Source organism: Aspergillus flavus, chromosome 6, assembly GCF_009017415.1.
Source record: "Aspergillus flavus chromosome 6, complete sequence".
NCBI lineage: Eukaryota > Fungi > Ascomycota > Eurotiomycetes > Eurotiales > Aspergillaceae > Aspergillus > Aspergillus flavus.
This window is the reverse complement of record NC_092410.1, coordinates 2,999,987-3,025,082: the sequence shown is the minus strand read 5'-3', so window position 1 is coordinate 3,025,082 and position 25,096 is coordinate 2,999,987. Positions and strand designations below refer to the sequence as shown.

Below are 25,096 nucleotides of genomic sequence, written 5' to 3'. Positions count from 1 at the left end.
GTTTGCTATTTCACTTTGGTTTAAGCATCTTGTTGAGTCATCACCATGGAGAAAATGCTAATCGTTGAAGAACCGGACGTTGTTATCAAACTCCTGATCCACTTTCTGCGAAATATCACCGGTGATGTCGGGTAAGTCAAGTCACCGCAACTAGTGTTTCTCCGTCCAATCATGAGGCGGCGGCATAATCTCAGTGCTTGGTAGTATCGGGGTTCATCCTGACAAGGCGGCAGTAAGGTAATTTGCTTGTATGTACTCCGTACAAACCTACCTCACACTGGTGGATAGGTAGGGGAATAGATTAAAAGATAGATGAGGGAAAGTTCGGCAATATCAGGGCCCTGAAAAGGGTAGAGAAACCGAGGGGTTGGAAAGGAAGAAAGTAGAAAAATAATAAAATAATGAAAAATAAAACAAAGTAGCTGGATGGATCGTCATTTGAGGATCCATACAAGTTCAAATCAACCACTTAACCGATTGTTCCGCTGCATTTGCTACGCTAACTGACGTCCACCACCTCATCTCCATTCATGATCATTGATCATTACTTTCTCTTCATTAAGCCTGTTAGACTGGTGGTTTTCAGTCGAGCTCTTTTCTTTTTATATCACGCTTCAGTCTGTTTTTTAATTACGATATTTCAAATTTTGTTTGAATATCTACTAGAATTATATTAAATCATATTCTTATTTTTTTCTTTTTCCTTGGTATCACCCATCGGCTGCAGATTCTCTTTATTGACATTTGAACCAGGGCGGTTTTTCATTAGTTTCTACTTCATGTGCAGGTCATTTCATTCTTCTTTTTATTTTTTGATTAAATTATTTTTTACCCTCTCTTTTTTCCTCCCCACCCACAAACTCCCATTCCTGCGTCGTCCTATGACAGCCCCGTCGTAAGTAAGTCCACTGACCGTATTTCTTTTATTGGTTTGTGTGCTATTCAACTTGCCCATAATTTCTTATTTTTTTAAACCCTCTGATCGGCTGCACTCCATGGATTACCTTCTGCTTTCAAAGCCTCTGACTGGAGCAAACCGCGACTAGTGGTTTGGTTTCTACCAACAAGACCCTATTAGTTTCACCACTAGCCATTCCACTACTAAAGAAATTAAAACCCCGCGCTGTCCACCGATCCTCAATCAACCACGAAGAAGCTTCTCCCCACGAAAGTGTCGGTGATATTAAATTCCCTTATTAAACCCAGATCGTCGTCCGACCCTATCCCATTTCTCCTCGCTAGGTCCCCTCAGATCCCTGTCATCTTTCCATCTTATTCCCGTTAATATCTACTATTTTCTTTGAGCATCATCGATCTCACCCACCGCCTCCCCCTTGACAAGGGCAATAAAAGTATCTTCCATCGCATCGTTTCCTGCCACTACTACTACTTCACTTTACATATCCGCATACACACCTCAGGCACGTGTATGCACTGTTGTGGTAAACGAGACGTCAGGAAAAGGTCTGAGCCCTTTTTTTTTTTAATTGTTTCTAACCTTTTTATTTATTTTTTTCAAGTTCTATCCTTATCACTCACTATTGTTCTTTTGTGATGATGATAAATAAAACTGTCATGTCCTCTCTTCCTTTACTTTCATTTTCATTTTTTTTCTTTTTTTCAATGTTTTTTGATGTTCGATCTTTTATCACCTACCTTTTTTGATATAGAGTTATTAATTACCCACCTTTACAAAAACAACCAAAAATCACCCCTTTGAATCTTCCACCAATTTTCTTTCGGCCAGAAGGGAAATGTGCCAGTAACTCTATCATTGGAGTTAAACCCTTCAATCATTGGTCTTTAGGTGGAATCATTTCCCGATTTAACTTCCACTGTCATTCGTTCTCGCTTTCATCCTTGTGACCTTCACGAGGGGACAGACCACCACCGATCTAGAGGTCGTCTGTCGGGGTTGGTGGTTCATCAGAGACAGTTTGGATGTCACGTCGTGATATGTGTGTCTGTGTTTAGCTCTCGGGCTTACACGCAGCTGGGGACCTAATCTTCAACTGCCTTTTCCGTCATCCATGCCGTCATTTCCTGCCCCTTCTCATCCTTCCTCGTGCTCTCCTCATTGGCTTCTTTCTCGTTCGGCCTGGGATTCAGTTGTCCACTCTTGATGCTTTGTTACACAACCCTCCACAACGTGTGCGGCTGTGGTTATTGTTCCTCCTCTCCAAGGTCACTTGCCTGTATTCCCCCGTTATTGGTGCATCTGATTTTCTAGATCGTACCAGTTGCTTGGATTCCTTACTTACAAGCCGTTGTCTGGTCTGTGCGCTAAGATAGTGATGAGTAGGTTGTTCTCATCGTCGACGATCCGCCGAGCTGATCCGGTCCAAATTTTCTTTGGAGCATAGGGCGCAGCAGGGGGCACATCACCTTGCTCGAACGATGCTTCTTTGTCTTGTGCGTATCACACTATGTCGTTGATGTTCCATGTTGTTTCGTAGCAGACTGACACTGTTGGACGTCATTTAAGAGATCAAATTAGTTGTGAATCTGCACCTAGAAGGTCCTCAAGGCTCAGAACTTCCCTGAGTTTTATATGCGATGTCCTTGGCGGATGTCCCTTGGAATCACCCCGGTCCTCTGAATCATCCTCTCCCTGCTAGGCAAGGCTCCACAACCAACTTATATCATCATCACTCGCCCCATTCATCGGCTTTTTGCAACTCCGGGTATTCTCATTTACCAAGTGCCGTGTATCCTGGAAACTCCTCTTTCTTCAACATGAACACCCTCTCGACAGAAGAAATGGAGCGGTTCCAGAAACTGTCCAATGAGTTTGAACCGGACATCCAGGTAGGTCCTCCTCAGCCCTGAACTGACAATGCAGCATGTCTAACACCAAACCAAGGGCCCTTTAGTGTCAACGAAACAACCAAGCAGTGCTATCGCCATGGACTATGCGAGTGCTGATCCTACTTTTGTCGCAAAGACTAGCGTATGTGACTACCCCTTGGGATCCCTTCGGAACTGCCGATGCTAACTATCCCATCCATAGGCGCTTGCAGTAACTCACCCATTCTCCCGTATCATGAAAGGGGACGGCAACTGTGGCTGGAGAGGTGATGATTCATGCCTTTCTGAGATCTTGTACCACGCTAACTCACCTGATGTAGCTGTCGCATTCGGATATTTCGAGAATCTTTTCAACCTACGAGACACGCTCCGTGTACACCGCGAGCTACTCCGGATCAAGTCAATGAATGTGCTCCTTAATCAGGTCGGCCAACAGGAGCACCTGTATGAAATTTTCGTGGATGCGACAGAGGAGATATTTAACCAAATATCAGAGGCGATACAAAATGGCGTCCGCGATGACTCCTTCCTCGTAGACGCTTTCAATAATGAATACAATTCGAGTGCCATCATAACGCATTTCAGAGTTAGTTGCAACCCTTGAATGCTGTCCTGTTTCCTCCCCTTATGAATACCAGGCGCTCGGGGCTTCTCTGACCAACGATGATTGACTTTTGCGAGTACAATAGATCCTGACAAGTGCGTGGATGAAACTCAACCCTCACCGCTACCAGGCTTTTCTCTCGTTGCCGGTGGACCAGTATTGCGCAACCCGAATCGAGACGGTCAAGACAGAGATTGACGAAGTTGGCCTCCAAGCTTTAGTTGATGGTGTGGTCGAGCCTGCTGGATTCGCTGTTGAGATCTTGTATCTCGACCGCAGCGAAGGTGACGCAGTGACTCCTCACATGTTGACTCCCGCCCGGCCTAGTGTTGTGACTATTCGTCTACTCTATCGCCCGTGAGTCGACGCTTTGATGATGACCCTTTGCAAGGCTCACAGAATGCGCTAATATTCTATAAAGGGGTCATTATGACTTGCTCTACCAGGCTGAAACTACTGTGAATATGGAGCCTGTGGTCAATTATCAATACGCGATGACTTCTAACTACACCCCCTGGGACCAAGGCGCGCTCTCATTCGATGTAAATTCAAGTTTAATGTCTATTCCGAATCTCATGATGGACCCAACTTTTGGGCTTGCCCCCTCTCCGATCCCTGCCGCCCCGGCCAGTCCTTTCCAAGTCTCGTCACCTCCAGATGTCTACCAACCTCCCATACACACCTCACCGCCTGTCCCTATGGCATCTCCGCCACCTCCTCGGATGTCAGCACCTCCGCCGATGAGCTCTTTACCAAGCCGCTCGTCGGACGGGCCACAGATTCGGTTGAATCCGCTGGTTATGAAGCCTAATCTAAGCCATTCTCTCCCAGTCACGACGCCATTTAAAAAGTATGTCCGTTCCATTGCAGACCCTTACAACCAAACACTAATATTTGGGTAGCTCTCCCTATAATCAAGCACATTTTCAGAACCAAGACTTTGAACCAATTCATTGGGAACCTAGTGAATCTCGCAAATGATCCTCGAGTATATTCCCAACTCTGATACACAAATACCCCAAATTCAGGTCGCCACGGAGCATCACGTCCAAATCTTTCTCTCCTATGATTCGCATTCAATGACCCCACACTACGCTCGTTGACTAGCTCCTAGACTCTCTGACCGGCGCTTTATCAAGGGCAGGCCATCATCGCCACTCTCGACGAAGGATCTTTTGACTGTGTCATCTACTTTCGGTACAATTGAGAGTTCACACCCCCACTCGCTTCCTTATCTCTTTTCTTCATCTATTGATCTGTCTGTAAGTCTGTTGCTTAGCGTCTGTCTTGCGCGTTGCATGGGTATGAGCGTGATTTTCAAGTTTTGCGTTTCAGATCATTACAACAGACATTATCTGGGTGGAGGCTATTTATTAAATTCTGTCTCTCTAATGAACGAAAACATTCCTGTCCTCATGTTTGATCGGGGGATTTCTACCGACATGATGACCTTTCCATGTATGAAGCAAATTGGAGTTTGGCTGTAATTACTCGGAGACAGTAAATCGGTGCATCTTTTCAGAGTGTACTCTTGATAGGATCAGGTGAAACATACGCCGCTCTTCCTAGGCGTAATCTTGATCTCAGATGTCTCACATACGAGGTACCTACAGATAGACTTACCTACCATTATGATGGACTCTGCATCTTGTTAGGCTCCCTAAGTATTGGGAATTCCATTTTAGTATGTCCCAGGACCCCTGTCATGGTTTACTATTGCCATGATACATATAAAGGCATGAGGGAGGTTATAGATATACTGCATCATGCCATCAACATTGCAACACAACGCAGAGGGTTGGTTCTTGGGGAGCAGTTCGGTGGCAAGCTTTAGGTTGATACAGTTTTGAGATCGGTGATGATAAAGCTTCTGGGATTTGCCAGATACGGCCGGGTCTCTGGAAGTGATCGAAGGAGATTTGAGGTTCAAACTGACTCCCAAGGCTGTATAAGAGGCAACTAGGGATATTGTGCTTTCCCAAACTGACGATGGAAGGAATCCAATATCTGAGGAGTCTCTGTCGCTTTGTTTTTCACTGCGTGAGGATAATATGTCCTTCAACACCTTCGTGCTTTCAGGTCTAGATAGTATTTGAGAGAATGGGGGTGCACAAGAGTGCGGCATAAAGAACCATGACTCTCAGTGGCTGGGTTTAGTTCTTACATGGACTTTCGACAGTCTAATTAAATGGATTCAATTGGGGTTAATATTTTGTTTTGTGACGCAAGTCCTTGAGTGAAAATGACTGGACACAGCCCCAACTTACTAGGTAGTAGAGATTAAGGGTCTATTATCGGGGAATCCGACGCGCAATTCTAGACGTCCGGCCATTTGCTCCCTGTGGGCCCACATCTTTTTTTCAGGGATCAAACTTCCATCCGGTTGGTTTATATGGCTAATATGATTGTACGTATGAACTGGTCCAACAGAATGATGCTCAGGGAGATTAAGCGAGAGGATTTTCCTTTGGGACAATCAACTTGATTCGATTTATTGCATGGGCGAAGAATTCCTGCTTACTTCTACCACTACATAGTACTATGATCCCTTTTGATAGAACATATAGATTTCAATACTGTATCGTTCTGGAAGGTATTACGATACTGTTACAGAACCGCGCAGTGGATCTTGGATAGAGTTTCCACTTGGTTTTGATCTGAGCTGACTCAGCCACCCCTCAGGCCATAGATAAAACGATTCAATCCCACCCTACGCTACCTTCTTTCTTTTCAACATCACCATCAGTCCTGCAGGAAGGACTAGAGCGACCTTCTTTTATCTGTTTAGCAAGACCCCAACGGGCCTGAGAGAGGCCCGTTCCCGCAATACAATCATGTCCACCGCAGTGTCCACCGCCGTGGCATGCATTCAGCTTGCAGCACTCTTCTGCTACCAGCCGCAGCGGCAGTAGTCACGATTCCCATCAAAACCACCTTCATCCCGCAGACCTTTACTTGCAATCCTACGATCCGCTATATCACCCCAATCCTCATTCCTACTCTCCGCAGTCGTCCCTAGATTCACAATTCAAACCGTCCGGTGATGAGTTCACCGGCCTCGAGTCCTGGGATACTTGGGCTACGCTCGATGCCGGTTATCAGCCATCGATAGCCAATTCGACTTCTCTCTATCCGACACCCGCCATAGAATCCCTGCCTACTCCTGTTAATAATGATCTTACTTCAATCCTGGAACTTAATGACTGCCAAGAATTCCTCCAATGCCTTGACGCTGGTTTGACATGTCCTGAAGGTTCGTCCAAGAAACTCATTCGGATTGCTCTATATGATGTGTCTAACCAACCACAGATTACTGTCCTGAGCCCGCTACCAATTTGCCGCCTCCGCCTGTAACCGCAACAATGACATCATCCCCCAGCTCATCGTCTCCTTCCAGCGACTCTGTTCCTACTCCATCAGTTTCTGGTGTTGCAAAATCTACTAGCGCTTCTCGCATTGAGAAGCGCCAGCAGAACACCCTGGCTGCTCGTCGGTATCGCCAAAGGCGAGTGGATCAGATGAAGAGTCTGGAAGAGGAACTGCGCAAAGTCAAAGAGGAGCGTGATGCATTAAAGATGCGCGTCTCTAAGCTGGAAGGTGAAACGGAAGCCCTGAGATGTCTTGTCAGGCGGGAAAAGAAATAGTGCTTGCTCTATTCTTTTGGATATATAGATTAGTGACATTATAATTGAGAGGGATCTTGCTGTCATTGTTTGTCCATTTGGCGCCCCTTTTCCCGTAAGAAATAATACCTGCAAGGATTACACAGTAAGCAAACTAGATCATCCAGACGTTGCAGTGCAAAAGAATGAGAGAATTGTAAGTGGGACTCTGACGATGTCGACAGATTAATTTAATCCTTCATGTGTAGGATATAGAATCTTGAATCTTTCAGAGATGAATTTCTTCTTCATGCCCGTAGAAGTGAAGTGTGGAGATCAAACGGCAGTATGGGGGGTAAAGGGAAAACAGAGTGGATTCAAACTGACCCTGTTAAATCAAGGTTCCATGGATCGTCCCGAAAGGTAGTACATAACATACGGTGTAAGTATGAGATTTCCGTACCGTACGGTATATCAGAAGTATACGCCAGACATCAACGTCCTAACCCACTTCGTCAATAAATCGGGTTCAAATCAGAAACGACTCGCTTTTCCAATATAGTCTAATTCAACGTCTACTTCGAGAAGACCCTACATCTTTTATACTAGATCATACTAGAAAGTTGTTGTCATGTCATGGATGTATGATGCTCCCTGTATCGAAACCGTATGCATGTTGCATACAGAATGATTACCGCCACCATCATTCGCTAGTAAGAATGAGCGAGAATGACTCATGAGGACGGGCTCCGATTGGCCGACCAGACCCATACTCTGGATCAATTGTTGTACGCGGGTCCGCAAACATTCTGATGGCTTGATTTAGTCTTTCTTCGGGAACAAGTGATGTGGGGAATGCTCCTTGCTATCGGTTATGGGCATGTGCGATGGAGGATATTGCCAAGGGTGTTAAGTTCAGTAAGTTGTCGATGGGTTATTAATCTACTCAAATATGTGAGAGAATGAACATGTCATGTCATGTGATATCAGTCCAGCATGACTGTGAAAAGTGATTGGAAACCCAGTGTCGCTTATTCTGCCATTGACCTTCTCAGGCTATTCTATGAGGAAGCGGATTCATGATCTCGCCGACTCATTGATCTATGAGTTTGGACCGAACTGTACCATGAAACTGCAAACTAACGATGTGCATGCATACTAATCATTCTCTGAGGAGGTCAATGGCAGTATCGACATCAAGCTGCATAGTCGACTGGCAATCCAAAGTATGCTATGAGCTTGACGGTTTATTCTTAATCAGATCCGTATAAACGGGAACACTTTATACCAGGTCTTTTAGACCTTGCTTTACAGAGCTACGCCTCACAGCATGATCACTAGAAGGTTTTGCAGAACAAGTTCTTCCAATACTAATACCATTCACCAAAAGTCTCTTTGACATCCGGAATTTGTAACATCGGGCCATGGCCGACCGAAGCGTCATATCTTCCCGAACAGCTCGTGGATTACACCCTAAGGCAGTGACAAGGAATCGCCGATGGGAACTTTAAACTCTTTTTGAGAACTGATGTTACACTTGTGTCTCCAACGACCCCAATGGATTGGCTTGCCGTCTGTACAACAAGGAGAGATCTCCAACTCTAGACATCCCGGTGATGCGCGAGTCGGAATCCCGCCGTCTTGAGTGGCCGAAGTGGCCGAGAGAAGGAGATCGGCATTTAACCTTCCCCCGCATTTTCGCATCTCATGATGTCGTCCGCCCGTTGCTCAACTCCCTTATTGGTCGGAACACTGCCCTCCGCTACCCTTATAGATGATATTCAGGCTGGAACGGAGCACTGTCGTGCGATCAGCCTCACTCACCCCTCGGAGGTCGACCGAAAACAATCGTGAGAACAGATTGTATATAGAGCGTTGTTGTATCTACCGCACTACTTCGTTATGTGCCACTATACAATACGCTGAGTAGCAATGGAATCAACAGTTATAGATCACTCCTCTCGAGGGGGCTTTGCCCTCATCTACCAGAATCCCTATTTACTGGGCGTTGCTTCGGTGAGGACATATAAGTATAACGATTTGCAGAGGAGGCTAATTGTGATATCTGTTGTAGTTCTCAACTCTTGGAGGTCTCCTCTTCGGATATGATCAGGGCGTGGTATCGGGGGTCATTACAATGGAATCCTTTGGAGCTCGATTCCCTCGAATATACACAGACAGTAGCTTCAAGGGATGGTTTGTGTCGACACTGCTCCTCGGTATGCGCTCACAATCTCGACTCTGGAGTCTGAACAAAGCATAACTGACATAGTGTAGCTGCATGGTTCGGATCTCTAATCAACGGCCCAATCGCAGATCGATTGGGCCGGAAACTGTCTATGAATGTCGCCGTCGTTATCTTCGTGATAGGATCAGCTATCCAATGCGGTGCCGTGAACATCCCAATGCTCTTCGTCGGTACGTGACATGCATGCGAAGAGCCATCAACAATGCTGACACCAGCACAGGACGTGCAATTGCCGGTCTAGCCGTTGGCCAATTAACCATGATCGTGCCACTCTACATTTCAGAGGTATAGCACCTCAACCCATTCCGTAAAATATCCCAGAGTCTCACCCCATAAAGGTCTCCATCCCCGAGATCCGTGGTGGCCTCGTCGTCCTCCAACAACGTAAGCCCATTCTACCCCCTCACAAAAACATCAATACACTAACAACCCAAAAAACAGTCTCAATAACAATCGGCATCCTAATTAGCTACTGGATCGACTACGGCACAAATTACATAGGCGGCACACGCTGCGCCCCCAACACCCCCTACACAGGCCATACAAAGACCACACCCACCTTCAACCCCTACACAGACGTCCCGCCCAACGGCTGCACAGGACAATCCGAAGCCTCCTGGCGTCTCCCCCTCGCCATCCAAATCCTCCCAGCCCTCATCCTAGGCCTCGGCATTATCTTCTTCCCCGACTCTCCCCGCTGGCTGGCAATGAAAGAACGCGACGACGAAGCCCTAACAGCCCTCTCCAAGCTGCGCCGCCAGACCAGAGACAGTCCTGCGCTGGTAAATGAGTTCCTCGAGATCAAGGCGTCGATTATGCTAGAAAACACTTTCGCCCGGGACCATTTCCCGGGCCTATCTGGCCTCCGGCTGCATGCTGCGCAGTATGTGTCGTTTTTGACGACGTGGGCGCGGTTCAAGAGGCTGGCTATCGGGTGCTGTGTGATGTTTTTTCAGCAGTTTATGGGCTGCAATGCTATGATATACTACGCCCCGACGATCTTTGCGCAGTTGGGTTTGGATGGGAATACGGTATGTGATGTTTATACTCTTGGTTTTGTTGGTGTTGATTTGCCTGGGCTCTTTTCTAACGTGATTAGACTTCTCTTCTTGCGACGGGTGTGTACGGCATTGTTAACTGTCTCAGCACCTTGCCGGCGCTTTTCTTGATTGATAAGATTGGTCGTCGGGTTCTACTCATGTCTGGTGCTGTAGGGACCTGTATCTCGCTGGTGATTGTGGGTGCGCTTATCGGGGCGTATGGATCCGATTTGGTCAACCATAAATCCGCTGGGTGGGCAGGTATTGCCTTCATTTATATTTACGATATTAACTTTTCCTACTCTTTTGGTTAGTTTACCCTTACAGGTTTCCTTTTTCCTTTGGTGTTGAGAAAGAGTCAATTGCTGACTAGGTACAATATAGCTCCCATTGGATGGGTCCTGCCCTCAGAAATCTTCAACCTTTCTATCCGTTCTAAGGCCATTTCAATCACAACTTCGGCGACCTGGATGTGCAATTTGTGCGTTGATTTTGAATTTTTCTTTGAGAATTTCGTATTGATCGTTGGCTGACATCGCATACTAGTATCATTGGATTGATCACCCCTGATATGCTCGAGTCAATCACTTGGGGTACCTATATCTTCTTTGCGGCATTCTGTCTCCTTGCACTGGCATTCACGTTCTTCTGTATTCCGGAGACCCGTGGAAAGGTTTGTGGCTCATGATTTTTATAACCGTACCTCAAGATCTGTCCTGGACTGACGGAAGCCCGTTACTAGACTTTGGAAGATATGGACCTTATTTTCGGAGACACAGCAGCCCACGAAGAGAAACAACGCATTGTTCAGATTGAGGCCGAGCTCCGTGGTACGCAGGGCCCTAATAAGGACACCTTAGTAAAGCCCTCCGTACAGCAGGAAGAGTACGTTTGAGGCTCGCCCCCTCAGTAAGTGCCTCGCGCATAGCGGTGCACGTTTCCAACATTGCTTTTCCGGAATCGGTATATATCTCACGATTATGTCGCTATTGTAATCGCGGAAGAATTCCACCTATTTATATACGATACAACCATTTCCCAAGATACTGTCTACGGTCCTGGTGGCCACCGTATCGTAACCGTCGCTCATTCAAGGAAACTGGGCCTGTGGGGTATAATTGACCCAATCAGAGAAGTCCATCCCGCCTAAGTTCAGTTCCTGATCAACATCCGGGAACATAGCACCGAATGTCGGGTCGTTAAGCAGCTGGTCAGGAAACTGCATCAAGATAGGCGGCTGGCCTGCTGGCCTATCAGCGGCGGTATCCGCGTACGCAGGTGAACAAAGCCGATTAATGACCTGCAGACAACGAGCTGCAAGTCGATTGCTACTCAGCGAAGGATGCAATAACAGGTTCTTAGTAGCTTCAATGTCCTGAAGCCAAGCTGGGGCATCCGTACTGGTAGGGTCTGTCATAAGCAAGATGATAGGGATGACACCAGCTTGAAACAAGAAGTAGAGCATATACCATGCTCCTATTCTCGTGCAGAGATAGTTGCTCATGAAATCGCTGATTGAGGAGATGGTCAAACGAGCATTTCGAAGACACAGCATTCTGCATTCGGCTTCAAGAGGGTCTTCCGGTTCATTAAATGAACCAGGTGTCCATCGTCTCGAAGCCCAGCGAAGGAGGATCGGTCGATACAGTAGAACCCGGAGGTTCCAGTGTCGCCACATAAGCCGATTTCGAACTAAAGCAAAAGGATCGGATTCTGATGTAAAGCTTGGCTGTTTGAAATAATCGGGAAGACCGTTGTACCATTCCTCCAAGGGTTTCTGGAGACTTCGTGTCTCTTCCGGGGTAAGAGGCGGCGTGGAGATGAGGCGCTGATAGACGCTATTTGTGAGCAGATGGAACCTGGCTTGAGCGATCATTCCGGAGTAAATAGTTGGACCGTTGACTTCCGGGGGCAGTGTTGTCGTTGACGCGGTCAGGGCCTGTTTGTCATTGTTAGAACCTTCTCATGCATAAATCGCAAGAATCCTTACATCATCCTGGATGTTGAGCACAGGCTTTGCGTCCATGACACTCTCCTCGGGAAGAAGTATCGGTCGACCAAACGTCTTCGCAGCACCGCTATCAAAGATAAAAACTCCCCACCACAATCTTCTCCTCATCTCTTTCTGAAGGAGACTTATTTTCCAGCCTGGGAATTCTTTATGAAGGCCAAGACTCATAGCCATTCTAACGGCCAAGCCTAGAAAGTTCCACCCAGTATTCGGCTTGTTTCTCTTCTGCGCGTAGTTACTCAAGAGCAACAGTGCCTGAACGAGAGTAAGGTTGCCGGTTTCAAACACTGACACTCGCTGCAAGTGGCCCCTGGCTTCCTGGTAGAAAGTGATATCCAGGTCTGAGTTGTCGTCTCCAACACTCCACGCCCCCAATGCTAGAATGGTGTTCAGGAGTATCTGCCACGCCTGTCCATGTCGGCGAGTGGCTTGTTCATAGAACTGAGCTCTGAAAGTAGCCTCATGCACGAAAGGATAGCTCCTGTGATAGTTCAAGAAGAATGCGTCGATGAAAGCTTGCTCAATCACGCCAGATGGCGCGCTGTTCAGAAGCTGAGACTTCAAGGGTACTCCTTCCGGGCCAGCGTTTGGTTTTGCTGATCCTACCGGGAAGTTCAAGTCAAAACCGTGCTTCAATAGGGCTCGAAGCGGCACAACACTTGAAGATGCCCCTGTTAAGAAAGTCAGTAAGCAAGATAACACAGAGCAATGTCAACGGATACTAACCAAAATATCCTGTACCCTCTGGCTTGATAGATAGAGCCGCCATGCCATCCGTCAGATCGCCGACGGTAATTTTATTTTCAGTCCAATCAAATCCATCTGCCTGTTGCGGGAGGGCTTCTGGAGCAGGTTCTGTCCTGTCTGCTTCGGTTTTGGCAGGAGTAGAATGCCTGGAAGAGGATTTAGACGATGGGGCTGGTTTTGGGCCTTCATGATCGTGCAGGAGTGATCGAACCGTTGCGTCCAGATCACCACCTGGGAAGAGTCTACCTAGAGCTGTTTCAAAAGCTTGTAGACGGTCTTCCACGTAGGTCAGGTGTCTAGAATGGGGCGTCAGTCAGAAGGACAGGCTTCTTGCAAAGGGAGCACATACTGTCGCGTTAGGGGGCTCCGAGTAATTTTCGGACTATATTTACATTCCTTGTTCAGCTGCCTGCATTGCGCACAAGTCGGCTTCTCCTTGGAGCACTGGGTCAAACATTAGTTTCGACTCCACCAATTGGTCCCTCCGTGTGGGAGGCACGATCTAACCTTGGACTTGCGCAAGCGGCATTCGTCACACTGCACGATGGTCATATTAGCAAATCGATTCCCTTCTTGTACATTGAGATTACTTACAGCATAGGAGTGGGAATCTCGCGTACTGGTCATCTTTATCGATAAGGGTCTGCTTTCCAATATCGGAAGTCTTGTGCACGCTGACAGTTACACAAAACGGATGTCATCTGCAAGAAACCGTTAGCCATCAGCTATTATGTTATATCCGGTAGTATATGTCCAAAAACAAGCTGATAGTGTTGGATAATGTAAGGATTTGGCTTGCCATTTTGGGCATTTGGTTCAGTCCAGTTCCGATTTACAAAACTTTAACATGTTCAGGAGGGAACATAGCAAAACTGAAAACCATTCTGAAGAATCGATATACAAAACAATCTAGGAGCGAAGCAGGGCTATGACGTTGACGGCAGTGGGGTATCCACGAGGGACGGACATAAAAAAAAAAAAGAGAAAAAAAAAAGAGGGCAGAACACAGGGACAGACATGAGAGGACGTGGGGTCAACTCACGACAGGCATGGAAAGGAATCAATTGTTCATGTCCCTGGGACTGAACTGGAGAGAAATCAGCGACAGATGTAAACCCCCGAACCCATATACAAGAAGAGAGGAGGGCAATATCTAGCTGATCGGATGAATGCTTCCGCATTGAAGGAATTCACGATGCTGATTGACGCTCTGGGCGATGTGGGGGAAGGCACCAGTCAGGTGACGCGCCCGCCGGGTTGCCTTCCGGAATTTCAGGAACCAACCTCGGACACTCAAACAGGATATGTCTTGAGTTCTATGCAGAAAGTACTTTGGATTTATATACGTAGAAAAGCCATTAAGATTATATAATCCATGATGTGTATGTAGTTGCGTAAGGAGTGCTCGTGAAGGCACCTCGCTTCCCATTTGAGGTTGAGTAACTATATATACTGCGGTTAGTACTTAGATATGGGCTCAGATGTTTGCGACACCACGTCATACTTTATATTTTCTCCCCCATGATAGCACGAGAACCATCTGCCTGATTGCTCTTCCCTTAAAAGACGATGTGTGATAGGTGAGACAAGGACGGATATTGACTGCCTAACCTAGTATGTGAGTCTGCTGTTGGGTACATATGCTTCGAGACGATACATCTAATAAACCTAGAATTGACTGGTATAATGAAAGAGCTCTAAAATAGGCAAATATAGCAGCATATTGTATTTGTGTAATATGTAAGGGGATAAGTGGGAAGAAAAAGCAAAGGAATTGTTAGCAAGATGTATATACCTCAGGTATCGTTGATCCGTGATATAAAAGTCTTGGCGTAGCGGAAAGAAGATCAACCAATCATACTATCAGTCCGGACTTTTTTCTGATACAACGTCATTTTTCGAATCACCACGGAAATAGTACAAAAACAGTCGAAGGCCATTGCTGCGACCGATTCACTTTTTATTATCTACACCCAAATAAGCTCGCGACCCCTTACGCCAACGGGCGATCACTCGACCATGCCCGCTCAACCACCCCTCCCACCCCTCCTTGCGCCCTACGTATCTTCTCTACCGCAATCGTCTCTCACAGTCCTATCCTCCGTACTAGGCGCAACGGGGAATTGGCTAGTGTTACGCTTCCTCTATGCGGCGCTGAGTGCGCCTTCGAATTCTGAGACAGCGTTTGGACTGAATGGAAGCGAGGGGGTGAAGAATAGAAAAGTTGTGCTTGTGAGTTTTCTGCGGGGCTGGGAATTTTGGAGATCCGAAGCGAAAAGACTGGTGAGTTTCTACCCCTCCATGTGTATCTTCTATTGTGGCTTTGAAGTTTGAATTAGGTGGGGTTTTGTCTGGCGCTTTGAACCTCCTCGATAAATTTTTTATTCACTTCGTACATGGTTATGAATATTGACAACGTACTAGGGCTTGGACCTTGCACGTCTCACAGACAAGCGCCAATTCGCATTCGTCGATGGACTATCTGAACTATTTTACAATCCCACAACTGCCACAGCAACCCCTCGACCATCATTCCCTGGTACCGCCGCTCCTCGAACAGTGCTTCCCGTACGATCCCAGCCGAGCCCTGTGCCAGCGCGAACCCCGCAACCTGTCCCGCGGCCGGGCAATGTCAGTACAAACCCAGCTTCAAGGGAAATCGGACCAGTCAAACGACTGCACCTATCGGGCAATGGCACCGCAGCTCTTGACGCCCTCGAAAGAGACATCGCTACAGTAATCAAACAATTGAAGGCTCCTATACCTGGCGAGGCAGATGAACCCGAGGTTCTATTGATCCTCGATCAACCAGATTTGCTACTTGCGGCTACGGGTCCGAGTAAAGGTATTGGGGCTACGGAGATGGGAGACTGGGTCATGGGATTACAACAGGTGCGTGCTGGTCACTGGAGGAGCCCCCGTCACGATATATGAATACTCCTGCTAACCAAACCGGCAGAATACCCATGCAACGATCTTGACACTCTCCTCCGATTCACCGTTGATACATAATGCATCTGCCTCGGCTCCCCAACCGGCAACACCGTTGGAAACTGAGCATGCAGCGTTCGCTATAGGGTCGGCCCACAGGGCCCAGATGGTCATGCAACTCCGTAATCTGGAGACCGGTGCCGCTAGGGATGTAAGCGGTGTGCTAAGGGTCAGCAAAGGAGGTGCGTGGGGACAAAATGAGGCAGGCGCAGAGGGCAGCTGGGAGGAGAGAGAAGTATTATACTTCGTGCAGAGGGATGGAGGCGTCAGCGTGTTTGGCAGAGGGGAATAGATATGATAGAATGTGTCCATATATCCAATACTGGCGTTGAGGCGCATGGAGATACAAAGGGCTCTGCAATATGACATTGCCGCAATCTCATGACCTAACTTAAGTGATCCGGCTGAAACCGGTCTATAGAGCAAGAGAAAAGCTCTTACGCTGCGTGAAGTGCGTGAACGCGGGTAGACAGATCACATTGGAGTTTATCTCAATATTGTATCTGCCCGGACATGGGATATTCGCCAGCCATAAACAAGGAAATTCATGCATGCTTTCCCTTTTGATACTCCCTTTCGAAGACCCCAAGAAATTTTCCGTCTTTCATTTGTCGTCGTTATTCTAGGATAAACATGCTATGACGGCAAAAGGAAAGACCATCCCAACACCAACTCCAGGGGAAAGCGTCTTTTTTCGCCTTGCATTGAAACTCGGCTACTTCAAATGCCAGGCCTTATCATACCAGCCCTCTCCAGCCTCCGAGAACGAAAACGCGACGTCGGGATTGATTTACTGGCTCTCGGGGCCACGAGCGCCCTTGGGGGTGCCGGTCTGGAAGCCGTTCTTGAAGCGACGGTGAACCTCCTTGAGGTGCCTCATGCGGCCGGTACCGGTGGTCTTGCGGCGCTTGGCCTTCTCGCTCCAGTTGTCTGTTCCAAGAAAATTCGTAAGCCTCACACTCCTCACTATCACAGCACATCTCCCAGTAGATCCATGGTCGGCTATGCAAAGGGACAGGACTTAAGGTATAATTCGGGGAACCGTACACTTGCGAACCTTAGCGGAGGGGTAACCGCAGTTGGCACATGTCGACTTCTGGACGTGGAAAGAGCGGCGGCCTGAATATCCCAAACGTAGATCGCAACCGGTTAGCCTATCTGAACACCAATATTCCTCCCGACCTTCCTAGCTGTATCCCCTATAGAGATCGGCAAATTTTGTCGGGCAACAATTCGGATTGATGAAATACTGACCACAACGCCTGCAGAGAGTGTGAGTCTTGTTGTGGCGCTTGCCAAAGCTGGAGGTACCCTTCGCTGTAATCGGTGTCAGTCTGCAAAGTCTTGTCGGCGTCGAAGCAGATGCTGCTGTTCGGATGGGATATCGAGATTGTACGTACTCATCTTGAATTATGGAACTGCAGAACACGAGAAATGTCAGCAAAAATTGTCCGTCACAAAATCCTGCGCTCTGAAATCATATGGGGGCTAGTGACCTACCTGGCGATTCCGCTGAAGGGCTGGTTGTCGTTGTCGTCGTCGCTAGGCGTATCGGAAGTTGCGCGCTGAGATCTGGGGCGCCTGCCGCTTAGCGAGTGTGTGTCACCAGGGCTTGTGCCCTGGTCCCGTGATTCCGCATCCTCCAAAGGGAACCATATATCACATGATGTACCATCGTCTCCACCCAAATATTTAGACTAATACTGATATGGTATTAGTGTCGATTTAAGGTATCCTTTCCGGCATACCTCGAGTATAGCTAGAATCTGGATGGACTTTTAGAGAACAGGACAGCAAACTTGAACCTCGTTTTGTATTCACAAATGTTTTCTTCTTTCTTATTTATTTTTCTATTCTCCTCGACGATCTTGAAAATAGCCACATAAGGTAACGGATTATATTATACACTGTTTACAGGGTATTTCATCAAAAGCGCCCGGCGCCCCATATTGAACTGCTGTAAATGACTAAGTAGAATTGAAGAAGGCTGGGAGGGAATCGTATAGTTTACTGTTCAAGGATGTCGTTCCCTATGAACTTAGCCATAGGATCATCTGCGGCGAGACGGGTTTTTTTATACGACTCCAACTCCTCCTCGGTAATACCAGATTGCACCTCCATCAACGTCCTCTTTTTTGACTTGGTGCCGGAATCATCTGCTCTCCTATCGTCAATGTCCTGCTCTTGGTTCAAATGTCCTGCTGCATCTTCGGTTTCAGCTTCAGGTTGCTCATCTGCTCCAACGTCGGCTTCTAGCATCAACATCTTATCTGCCTCTTCGAATGCCCTCTTTCCATCTTCACCGGTGCAGTAACTGTTCTTCACCGTGGAGTAACAGCAAGCATATCCCCATTCAAAGTTGTGCCACCAGCTGCCCCATACGGAAGTGTGGTTGTTGGTGAGTATATCCTCCGGGTACTTTGATTTGGCGGCTTTCTTCGGTGCGCCCTTAATCGCCCCGGTCTCGTCATACTCAACGAATCTTTCGTTTTCAACGACCATTGTATCTCGTAGCGGTGTCGGAGTCAGATGCTCCTCACCGCCATATTTCTCCAGAAGCGCTTTACGCTGGGCCTGACGTTTAGCTTCAGTATCTGCCTGTTCTTTCTTCCGTAAGATTTCTCCAGACGTCGGATTTGCTTGCAAATGAATCTTCTGTCCGCTTTCCTGAGCTTCCCAAGCATATTTTTGAGCTTTCTCAAACTCGGCCGCATCGCCAGAAGCGCGAACGAAATTTTCCTCAGCAACAAGTGCTGCAGCTTGATCTTCTTGAGCGCCCATATCCACCATCCGTCGTGTCTTGGGATCATACTTGGCCGAGTCAAGATCGAGGTTTAGCAAATATTTCGCAGTGTCTTCTCGAATACGTAGATTGCGAGTAGCCGTGCTTTGCTGTCTTCCCATATCAGATTCTTCCGCATACCGTGCCTCTTCTTCCGCACCTCCTTCCTCATCTTCACCATCTGTAATCTTTTTTTGTCCGGTTACTCGTTTGAGCTTTTCTAGCTCTTCGTACTCTTCTACCACTTGGCGATATTCGCTGGCATCGTATCCGTTCCATCGATCTCTTTTGGCATCCCAACCCATATCAATGTTCTGCACCACCTCGTCGGCCTGAATATCTTTGCCAGTCCACTTCGCACCCTGCTTCCGAGGCCGACTAAGGCATTCCTTTGTTTTGTGAGTCATCGCGCCACAGTTCTCACACGCGCCTTTCCGATACTTTGTCGCAGCTGGACCGGCACGCTTTCCGCGCTCATACCATTTCGACTGCTCTGTGGTCTGTTTCTGTAGACGTTGATGCTCTAGGTAATCGTTTGTGGAATCGTCATCTATATAGAACGGCTTTTTTGAGATGAAAGATGGAATATATTCATTGCGCTCCTTTGACGCCACATCAGCGGGCTTTCGCGACGACATGGTGATAGTGTACCTCGAAAGGTGTAATAGATCAGAGCACTATCGAATTATCTGTATTGCGATCGAAGCCGTGAAACGAGCGAGAACCTGTTCGACGGCCTGCACTTTGCCGCGCAAGAGTAAGACCGTTGCTTGAGTTTGGAAGATCGCCCGATAGGCTTGATAAAGTGCACGTGACCTGGTGTTTTGTCCGCGCTTGGGAGGCGCGTAACTTTGAGTGGCTGCTACACGTCATGGTTCCAGTCGACTTCAATTAACTTGACATTCCGGATGGCGACGCCAGTAGAGTGCCAGCACGGGTGACATGAGTTCACTGTATACACGCTGGTCATGTCGCTGACAGCTTGCGCTGTCAAACACGCAACCGATGGAGCCTTTTCAAGTGCGCCTTAATTGCGTGGATCATTACCAAGCCGCCCCATCCGAATTTGATCCTCCGTTTCCTTACAGGGATCCATCAACCGAGAAATATGATAGACCCAAAGTGCCTGTAATTAGGATATTCGGCGCTACGGAAACAGGCCAAAGAGTATGCGTCCATGTTCACGGCGCGTTTCCGTACCTTTATGTCCCATACGACGGTGATTTAAGCCCAGAAGAAGGTTTGTCTATCTAGCGTATCTTAGCCTGATAACAATACAGGCTAAACTGGTATATAGTCCGCCGTGCTATTAGGGATCTGCACATCTCAATTGACCACGCATTGGCTTTAAGCTATCGTCGCAATGCATATGATAAGAAGGCCGCCTTTGTTGCTCATATTACCCTAGTAAAGGGCGTCCCCTTCTATGGCTATCATGTCGGCTATCGTTTCTTCTTCAAGGTCTATCTTCTCAGCCCTATCTATACGACAAGAGTAGCGGACCTATTGCTTCAAGGAGCTATACTGAAGCGTTCTTTGCAGCCTTACGAAAGCCACTTACAATATATCCCGCAATGGATGTGTGATTATAGTTTGTACGGCTGTGCGTATATGAAGTGTAGCAAAGTCAAGTTTCGATCTCCAGTACCAGAGTATCTCGAATTGACTAATCTATCGCATCGCTGGCATGATCGATCTATACAACCAGATAGTATCTCGGATGCGTCAGAACTCCCGAAGCAAAGTCACTGTCCCCTAGAAGTGGATATTTGCGTGCAAGATATCTTGAATCGTCTTGAAGTCCGCGAGAGACCTATACATCATGATTTTACGGAGTTTCTGAAGCCAGTCGACCAGAATGAAAAACTTGTTCCGAGCATGGAAGGACTGTGGAAGGATGAGACACACAGGCGAAAGAAACGTCTGGGACTAGCTGATCCTGACAGTAGCCCGTTTGACCCCGAGGAGCTAGTTTCGCTATCAGCTGCTACAAGGGAACAGTATAAAGGAGAGTGGATCCATGAGGAGGAATATCGTCAGTTGACGCTCCGTGCAGTCGCTGAGGAAAGGCGTCAATATGGTGGTGGCGACGTTAATGTCGATGATTTTCTCGTACAGGACCCCCTCGGGAAAGATGTCAAGACTGTATTAGAGAGTGTTGAGGATCTTTATCCCGACAACAATAACTTCCCGGGTTTACAAGCACCTCAGGATCTCGAAATAGGTGAATCTGCGAATGAAGGTGCCTATACTGATGAAAATGCGGCCTTACCTGTAGCGTCCGATAACGACTCATACTGTTCAGATGACGATAACATTGCCGATCTTTTCTCGGAAGGTAACGATGAAGAGGAAAGAGATGTTTTTGACGACCCTCTGGCAGATGTATTTTCTGAGCTACCCTTTGACGAACACCGAGAGCCGAATGCGCCCCTGGCTCACACTTCCACCGATTATAAGCCATTCTTCGACCGGACAGAAGGCTCTTCAAGCAGACATCGTACTAACTCTTATGCACAAGGTCAGCTGGAACATATCAATAGCCAGGCGAAGATCAGAGAGGACATACGGAGGGCAGAGAGAACCCTCAAGCGTTCAGAAAGTGAAGTAATTGATCATGTCCACTTTAACAAGCGGCCGAAGTACGCCCCGAAAAGTCGCGTCCAAAATTCGGAACATCATAATGAAGAATGGGTTCAACATGAAGGTGATCGATCTTCCAATGTCAAATTCGAGGATATGGATCCTAGGCATGAACCATCTAAGGGTTCGCCTTCGCAGTCACAGCCTCTTACACAATCAAGGGGTTATCCCAAAGGCAGCGGACAGAACAGCAGGCTCAGTTTTCCAGTCGTCAAGGATCCAAACGACCCCATGACTATCTTGCGCTTCAGCCAGGATGGTGGTCCTTCAAAGGTAACGCGGGAGTTAGCGGACTTAGCCGAACCCAATATAGACGCTTCGGAAGATGCGAGCGAAGATAAGAGCTCGCTGCCATTACTAGTGTTGTCCACAGAAAGCAAGTCCAATGAATCAAGCTCTTTTCTATCAGTGATGGCACCGATGATCTATGAAACTTTCAACATACCACAGAACACGCGGATATGCTGTTTACGGCGCCCCTGCCCCAGTCCTAGTGAGGTGTTGTCTACCCTTAGCGATTATGACTATCCGGCTGTTATCTATGACAAAGCCCATTACAGTGACCAGGGTGATGTGCCAGATCGTCCACGAGACTATGCAGGCAGGGAATTCCGCTTACAAGGCAGTGGGATACATTATCTCCCTGACTTTGATCCCACCGGCCGGTCACCTGCGATGCTTGGCGAACAAACTTCGATACTAAGAGATAGACAAGAGCAAGAGCAAATTGACCAGCATCTCAGGGAGTCTTGTACCTCTAGAGTGTGGGAGTTCGCCCCTGTGCCGCCAAGCCGCTCCGAAGTTATACAGTGGTTCGAGAGCAGACAACAAGAACCGAAGGCTGAAACTGTGCAGCCAGAGAGGCATTTACACGAACCGAACACAAAGCTTAACGTCCTCTCACAGATCGAGGGCCCAACGCAAAAGAACGAATATGGATTTAAGTATTCACAGAAAGGAAGGTCTACTAGTGTCGAACATCAGACCCAGTATATGAGCATAATGAGCTTAGAGGTTCATGTTAATACGCGTGGAGTACTTGCCCCAAACCCAGAAGAGGATGAGATATCCTGCATCTCTTGGTGTATACAGTCAGATGACGAGGATCTCGACGTTAATAGTCACCTTTCGGGTGTCCGTGTTGGTATGGTATTTCAGGGTGAATATGACAAACCCGAAGAAACGCTTTCTAAGGCTTTGAGAATCGACTTGGAACATGAGCCAACGGAGCTGGACTTGATTAACAGACTAGTGGATCTTGTTAGACTGTATGACCCAGACATTATCACCGGGTATGAAGTTCACAACGGCTCTTGGGGATACGTGATTGAGAGAGCTAGAAAGAAGTATGATTTTGACATATGTGACGAACTATCGAGAGTGAAGTCACAGGCGCACGGCAGATTTGGTAAGGATGCTGACCGATGGGGATTCAACCACACATCTTCCATTCGAGTAAGCGGACGACATATGATCAATATCTGGCGAGCCATGAGGAGTGAGCTGAACCTGCTTCAATATAGCATGGAGAACGTCGTATTCCACCTATTGCATCGACGAATACCTCATTACTCGTTTCGCGATCTCACTGAATGGTACCAGAGTGGAAAGCCTCGCGATCTAATGAAAGTCGTCGACTATTTCGTCTCTCGAGTGCAAATGAATCTTGAGATCCTAGAATCAAATGAGCTAGTACCGAGAATCAGTGAGCAGGCACGACTGCTAGGCATCGACTTCTACTCGGTGTTTTCTCGAGGTTCCCAGTTCAAAGTCGAGTCTTTGATGTTCCGGATTGCAAAACCCGAGAACTTCCTACTCGTTTCACCGAGCAAGAAACAAGTTGGCCAGCAAAATGCTCTCGAATGTCTTCCATTGGTAATGGAACCCCAGAGTGACTTCTATACCAGTCCCCTCATAGTCTTGGATTTCCAATCACTGTATCCTAGCATCATGATTGCCTATAATTACTGCTACTCGACCTTCCTGGGACGAGTACATCAATGGCGAGGCCGAGACAAGATGGGATTTACAGAATACCAAAGACAGCCACGACTGCTAGAACTATTCAAGGACAAGATCAACATCGCACCAAACGGCATGATGTACGCGAAGCCCGAAGTACGTAGATCGCTGCTCGCAAGGATGCTCGCCGAGATCCTCGAGACACGGGTCATGGTCAAGACCGGAATGAAGATGGACAAGGACGACAAGGCGCTGCAACGTCTTCTCAACAACAGACAACTCGCCCTCAAATTAATAGCGAACGTCACGTACGGCTACACATCAGCATCATTTTCAGGGCGAATGCCCTGTTCCGAAATAGCAGACAGCATCGTCCAATCGGGGCGAGAGACACTAGAAAAAGCCATTGCCCTGATCCATTCTGTAGAGCGCTGGGGCGCCGAGGTCGTATACGGAGACACAGACAGTCTCTTCGTCTACCTCAAAGGACGCACTCGCGACGAAGCCTTCGACATCGGCGAAGAAATCGCCAAAGCCGTAACAGAAACGAACCCCTCGCCAGTCAAACTCAAGTTCGAAAAAGTCTACCACCCATGCGTTCTTCTAGCCAAGAAACGCTACGTCGGCTTCAAATACGAGCACAGAGACCAGAAAGAACCCGAGTTCGACGCAAAGGGTATCGAAACAGTCCGCCGAGACGGCACACCAGCCGAGCAGAAGATCGAAGAAAAGGCCCTGAAGCTCCTCTTCCGCACGGCAGATCTAAGCCAAGTGAAACGCTACTTCCAGAAACAGTGCACGAAGATCCTCCAAGGACGAGTCTCCATTCAAGACTTCTGCTTCGCTAGAGAAGTAAAGCTCGGCACATATAGCGAGCGAGGCCTACCTCCCCCGGGCGCCTTAATTAGCACCAAGAAAATGCTCGAAGATCCCCGTCTAGAGCCCCAGTATGGAGAACGAGTACCTTACGTCGTCGTAACAGGTGCTCCAGGTTCAAGGTTGATCGACCGCTGCGTACCACCCGAGACACTCCTACATGATGCACAATTAGAACTCGATGCCGAATACTACATTACTAAGAACATCATCCCGCCTCTAGAACGAATCTTCAACCTCGTGGGCGCCAACGTCCGCCAGTGGTATGATGAAATGCCCAAAGTGCAACGTATTCGCCGGGTAGAAGGAACGGTAACTTCTACCGGCAAGGACGCCAGAAAGACTACCCTTGAATCATATATGAAATCTTCAACCTGTATCGTCTGCAAAGCCAAGCTGGATGATACTGATGTTCCGGTCTGTGCTGAGTGCATACGACAGCCGCATATCTCTTTGCTTGATTTGGTTACTCGCCAACGACATGCGGAGAAGAGCGTTTCTGATCTTCTGCGTGTTTGCCGGTCTTGTATGGGTGTTCCGTTTGGTGATGAGGTGAAGTGTGATAGCAAGGATTGTCCTGTTTTCTATTCGAGGACTAGATATGTGGCTAATTGGAGGCATACTAAGGCCGTTTTGGACCCCGTGATCAAGTTATTGCAGGATAAGAGTGAGAGTGAGCTAGAATGGTAGAGTAGGGGTAGATGACTGTTATTGCGCAACCTATCAAGAAACGAGGCGTTGGTCACTAGAGGGAAGTTTTGGTGTTTATCTATGAGGATTCC

The 25,096-nt window shown here is 47.7% G+C and overlaps 9 protein-coding genes across 9 annotated transcripts; 5 read left to right on the top strand and 4 right to left on the bottom strand.

The window, feature by feature from the left end:
* The first annotated feature begins 1,157 nt into the window (after nt 1-1,157).
* On the top strand, nt 1,158-4,552 carry F9C07_1806815 (peptidase C65 Otubain-domain-containing protein). Its single transcript, XM_071508402.1, has 9 exons — nt 1,158-2,298; nt 2,364-2,412; nt 2,486-2,808; nt 2,864-2,950; nt 3,011-3,074; nt 3,129-3,394; nt 3,498-3,769; nt 3,834-4,262; nt 4,315-4,552. Exons 3-9 carry the CDS (start codon nt 2,557-2,559, stop codon nt 4,391-4,393), a joined length of 1,449 nt encoding a protein of 482 aa, XP_071367947.1. The 5' UTR covers nt 1,158-2,298; nt 2,364-2,412; nt 2,486-2,556; the 3' UTR covers nt 4,394-4,552.
* A 1,694-nt stretch (nt 4,553-6,246) lies between these two features.
* On the top strand, nt 6,247-7,184 carry F9C07_2247215 (uncharacterized protein; the record flags this gene model as incomplete). Its single annotated transcript, XM_071510043.1, has 3 exons — nt 6,247-6,260; nt 6,316-6,665; nt 6,722-7,184. 3 exons carry the CDS (start codon nt 6,247-6,249, stop codon nt 7,054-7,056), a joined length of 699 nt encoding a protein of 232 aa, XP_071367946.1. The 3' UTR covers nt 7,057-7,184.
* Nucleotides 7,185-7,303: 119 nt separating this feature from the next.
* Nucleotides 7,304-7,785, bottom strand: F9C07_11827 (uncharacterized protein; the record flags this gene model as incomplete). The annotated part of the gene is made up of 2 exons (XM_071507700.1): nt 7,304-7,402; nt 7,699-7,785. 2 exons carry the CDS (start codon nt 7,783-7,785, stop codon nt 7,304-7,306), a joined length of 186 nt encoding a protein of 61 aa, XP_071367945.1.
* A 1,047-nt stretch (nt 7,786-8,832) lies between these two features.
* On the top strand, nt 8,833-11,295 carry F9C07_1804178 (general substrate transporter). Its single transcript, XM_041293669.2, has 10 exons — nt 8,833-9,030; nt 9,089-9,233; nt 9,292-9,432; nt 9,483-9,547; nt 9,601-9,646; nt 9,704-10,293; nt 10,362-10,611; nt 10,687-10,783; nt 10,849-10,975; nt 11,045-11,295. Exons 1-10 carry the CDS (start codon nt 8,947-8,949, stop codon nt 11,195-11,197), a joined length of 1,698 nt encoding a protein of 565 aa, XP_041148834.1. The 5' UTR covers nt 8,833-8,946; the 3' UTR covers nt 11,198-11,295.
* Nucleotides 11,296-11,392: 97 nt separating this feature from the next.
* Nucleotides 11,393-13,687, bottom strand: F9C07_2236026 (Zn(II)2Cys6 transcription factor; the record flags this gene model as incomplete). Its single annotated transcript, XM_041286757.1, has 6 exons — nt 11,393-12,241; nt 12,293-12,984; nt 13,040-13,356; nt 13,410-13,504; nt 13,568-13,597; nt 13,655-13,687. The coding sequence occupies 6 exons, from the start codon at nt 13,685-13,687 to the stop codon at nt 11,393-11,395; spliced, it is 2,016 nt and encodes a 671-aa protein (XP_041148835.1).
* Nucleotides 13,688-15,079: 1,392 nt separating this feature from the next.
* On the top strand, nt 15,080-16,343 carry F9C07_11830 (uncharacterized protein; the record flags this gene model as incomplete). The annotated part of the gene is made up of 3 exons (XM_071507703.1): nt 15,080-15,343; nt 15,485-15,952; nt 16,020-16,343. The coding sequence occupies 3 exons, from the start codon at nt 15,080-15,082 to the stop codon at nt 16,341-16,343; spliced, it is 1,056 nt and encodes a 351-aa protein (XP_071367944.1).
* A 498-nt stretch (nt 16,344-16,841) lies between these two features.
* F9C07_11831 (60S ribosomal protein eL37) lies at nt 16,842-17,455 on the bottom strand (the record flags this gene model as incomplete). The annotated part of the gene is made up of 4 exons (XM_041293676.1): nt 16,842-16,981; nt 17,099-17,170; nt 17,306-17,368; nt 17,452-17,455. 4 exons carry the CDS (start codon nt 17,453-17,455, stop codon nt 16,842-16,844), a joined length of 279 nt encoding a protein of 92 aa, XP_041148837.1.
* A 603-nt stretch (nt 17,456-18,058) lies between these two features.
* Nucleotides 18,059-19,471, bottom strand: F9C07_11832 (putative mRNA splicing protein; the record flags this gene model as incomplete). Its single annotated transcript, XM_041286758.1, has 1 exon — nt 18,059-19,471. One exon carries the CDS (start codon nt 19,469-19,471, stop codon nt 18,059-18,061), a length of 1,413 nt encoding a protein of 470 aa, XP_041148838.1.
* A 367-nt stretch (nt 19,472-19,838) lies between these two features.
* On the top strand, nt 19,839-25,004 carry F9C07_2236022 (DNA polymerase zeta catalytic subunit; the record flags this gene model as incomplete). The annotated part of the gene is made up of 2 exons (XM_041293688.1): nt 19,839-20,073; nt 20,131-25,004. 2 exons carry the CDS (start codon nt 19,839-19,841, stop codon nt 25,002-25,004), a joined length of 5,109 nt encoding a protein of 1,702 aa, XP_041148839.1.
* Nucleotides 25,005-25,096: the final 92 nt, after the last annotated feature.